The 2,361-nt window shown below is 31.8% G+C and overlaps 1 protein-coding gene across 1 annotated transcript; it reads right to left on the bottom strand.

Moving 5' to 3' along the window:
- Positions 1 to 686: 686 nt before the first annotated feature.
- LOC124890772 lies at positions 687 to 2,264 on the bottom strand. Its single transcript, XM_047402569.1, has 2 exons — positions 2,252 to 2,264; positions 687 to 1,153 (listed from the first exon to the last, which is right to left on the bottom strand). Exons 1-2 carry the CDS (start codon positions 2,262 to 2,264, stop codon positions 687 to 689), a joined length of 480 nt encoding a protein of 159 aa, XP_047258525.1.
- Between the last annotated feature and the right edge of the window lie 97 nt (positions 2,265 to 2,361).

Consider the following 2,361-nt stretch of genomic DNA (forward strand, 5'->3'; position numbering starts at 1 on the left):
TTAAACAAACTAAAACATTCATTTTCAAAATTAAAAGAATATCCAATCTTATCCAACTTAGACAATGAAACTAAATTTCTCGAAAAAGAAGGAACATAATAAGTTTCAACTAAATCTAAGTGACACCCAGTATCGAGAATCAGACGATAAGTCCAGACAACTTCAACTGGAGCCTTCACTCTATTCCCCATGTAAACAAATCTTTCATTCTTGTTTATGGTTTGGATTGTAAGGAATCCCTGCATAGTATTGGAAACATGAACAGTACAACCAAAGTCAATCCACCAAGTATTATAAGGAACTTGAGTTAAATTTGATTCGAGACATGTAAAAGCACAAGGCTTACCTTTCTTCTCAAACCATGCCTTACATTTCAGGCAATCTTTCTGAAAGTGTCCATATTTTCCATAGAAATGACACTTTCCATTCTTGTTTCCTTTCTTACGTACTTGAGATGAGGACTCATTAACATTAAATTAATTCTATTGTCCCTTACCATGCTTGTTTTCTTTCTTTACAGCTCTTTGATGATTTACATAATTAATGGAATGGGTTCCTTAATTCTTCAACCTTGTTTCCTCTTGAACTAGCATACCATGAAATTCATGCACGTTCCATTTGTCTTTCATGGTGTTGTAGTTCATTTAGAAAGGACCATACTCAGATGGTAATGAGTTGATGATGAACTATATAAGGAAATTCTGTTCCACTTCCATTCCTAAAGACTTAAGTGTTGTTGCTATGTTTGTCATTTCAAAGACATACTCATGCATAGCACGTAAACCATCAAACTTCATGATGGTCAAAGTACCCATTAGTGTCCTATAAAGAGACTTATCAGTAGTTTGGGAAGACTCCTCCATAAGTTTCAGAAGTTCTTTTGCACTTTCAGTTTTGGGAAGAGGAGTCTTAATGTTGCCTGCAATATTCATTTGCATGAACATTAAGCCTAATCTGTTAGACCGATCCCAATGCTTATAATGGGACTTTTCTTCATCACTGCTAGCTTCAGTAATAGCAGTTGGCTTTTCAGAGTAAAGTGCAACATCAAGATCTAAAACCCCAAGATGGAATTTGATCTGTTCGCACCAATCTAAAAAGTTAAGTCCGTTAAAAGTCGTAATAGAGGCAGAGTGCGATTGAAGGGCAAGTGCTGCAAGTAAAACATGATCATTTATTAATACTTTGAGTTACGAGTTTAAACACATTATCAAATTCAGAAATGGCTAGCTCAAATATATATTGATGTTCTCCTTTGGGCGAACCATCAAAATACAACTTTAAACATAATGATGCTTAAAATATATTTAACACAAATCGATAATATTTAATGCATCAATTAATAATATTTATTATCTTTGGATAAATAAATAAAACTATCGATACATCAAAATTATCTCTTTAATATTTATTGGTTATACGAACAAACAATCAACCTTTGGGTGATCCACAAATGTCTTATAACCAAAGTTTTTAATTTATCCATAATTGTTAGATCAGTTATAAGCATCAAGATTAATGGGTAATTAATTTAAACTTTAACCTTTATTTTTGGAATTAATTTCATAAAGACGAGACCACTTTGGTGATTAACGAATCTTACATATATGATTCCAAAATAATATCACAATTATAATATAAAAGAGAAAATAAAATGGGCACTGTTTAAATAAAAACTCCACCAGGACCAAAATTTTTCGTATAAAACAGAAAATATTCCTACTTCAGTAAATTCATTTATTTATTTAATTGGTGAAACTAGGAATCACGTGAGTAGCAAATCTTCTAGGAAGTCAAATCTTGGGTTACTTTCTTAATAGGCTATCTGCATGAAAATTATGGGGCCCAAGGCATCATTCTGAAATTACAAAATTGTGAACATACAGTATTTTACTCCTCTTCAAGTTTACTGAATAAAACTTCTCGTCAGGCATATACTCACATTAGTACGGAACCATACATTCACATTACATATGGATACAAATCATCATTTTAAGTACGGAAACATACATCGATTGTTTCTATTCTTAATATGCAAATTTCTCTATTCAGTAATTGTGAAATTGCTAACATAATTAAAATTCACAAGATTTGGAGAAACATTAATTTTAATGAAAAATCACTAGTTCCGAAAACCTTACTCTGACACCACATGTAAGGATTTAACAGATTATGTAATTCTATCAATTGTTCAGGAACATTGAACTTAATGATTTTCACATAATAATATAGCAATAAGCCAGGAACATACCAGAATTCTCCATTAGTTTTCCTTGTTGACAAAGATTAGCGGATGCACTGAATTGTTTATCTTTCTTTACCTTACGTTTCAGAATAGTGTTTGATGGAGCCTATTCTTCT

The sequence above is a fragment of the Capsicum annuum genome, unplaced genomic scaffold, assembly GCF_002878395.1.
Source record: "Capsicum annuum cultivar UCD-10X-F1 unplaced genomic scaffold, UCD10Xv1.1 ctg24449, whole genome shotgun sequence".
Taxonomy (NCBI): Eukaryota; Viridiplantae; Streptophyta; class Magnoliopsida; order Solanales; family Solanaceae; genus Capsicum; species Capsicum annuum.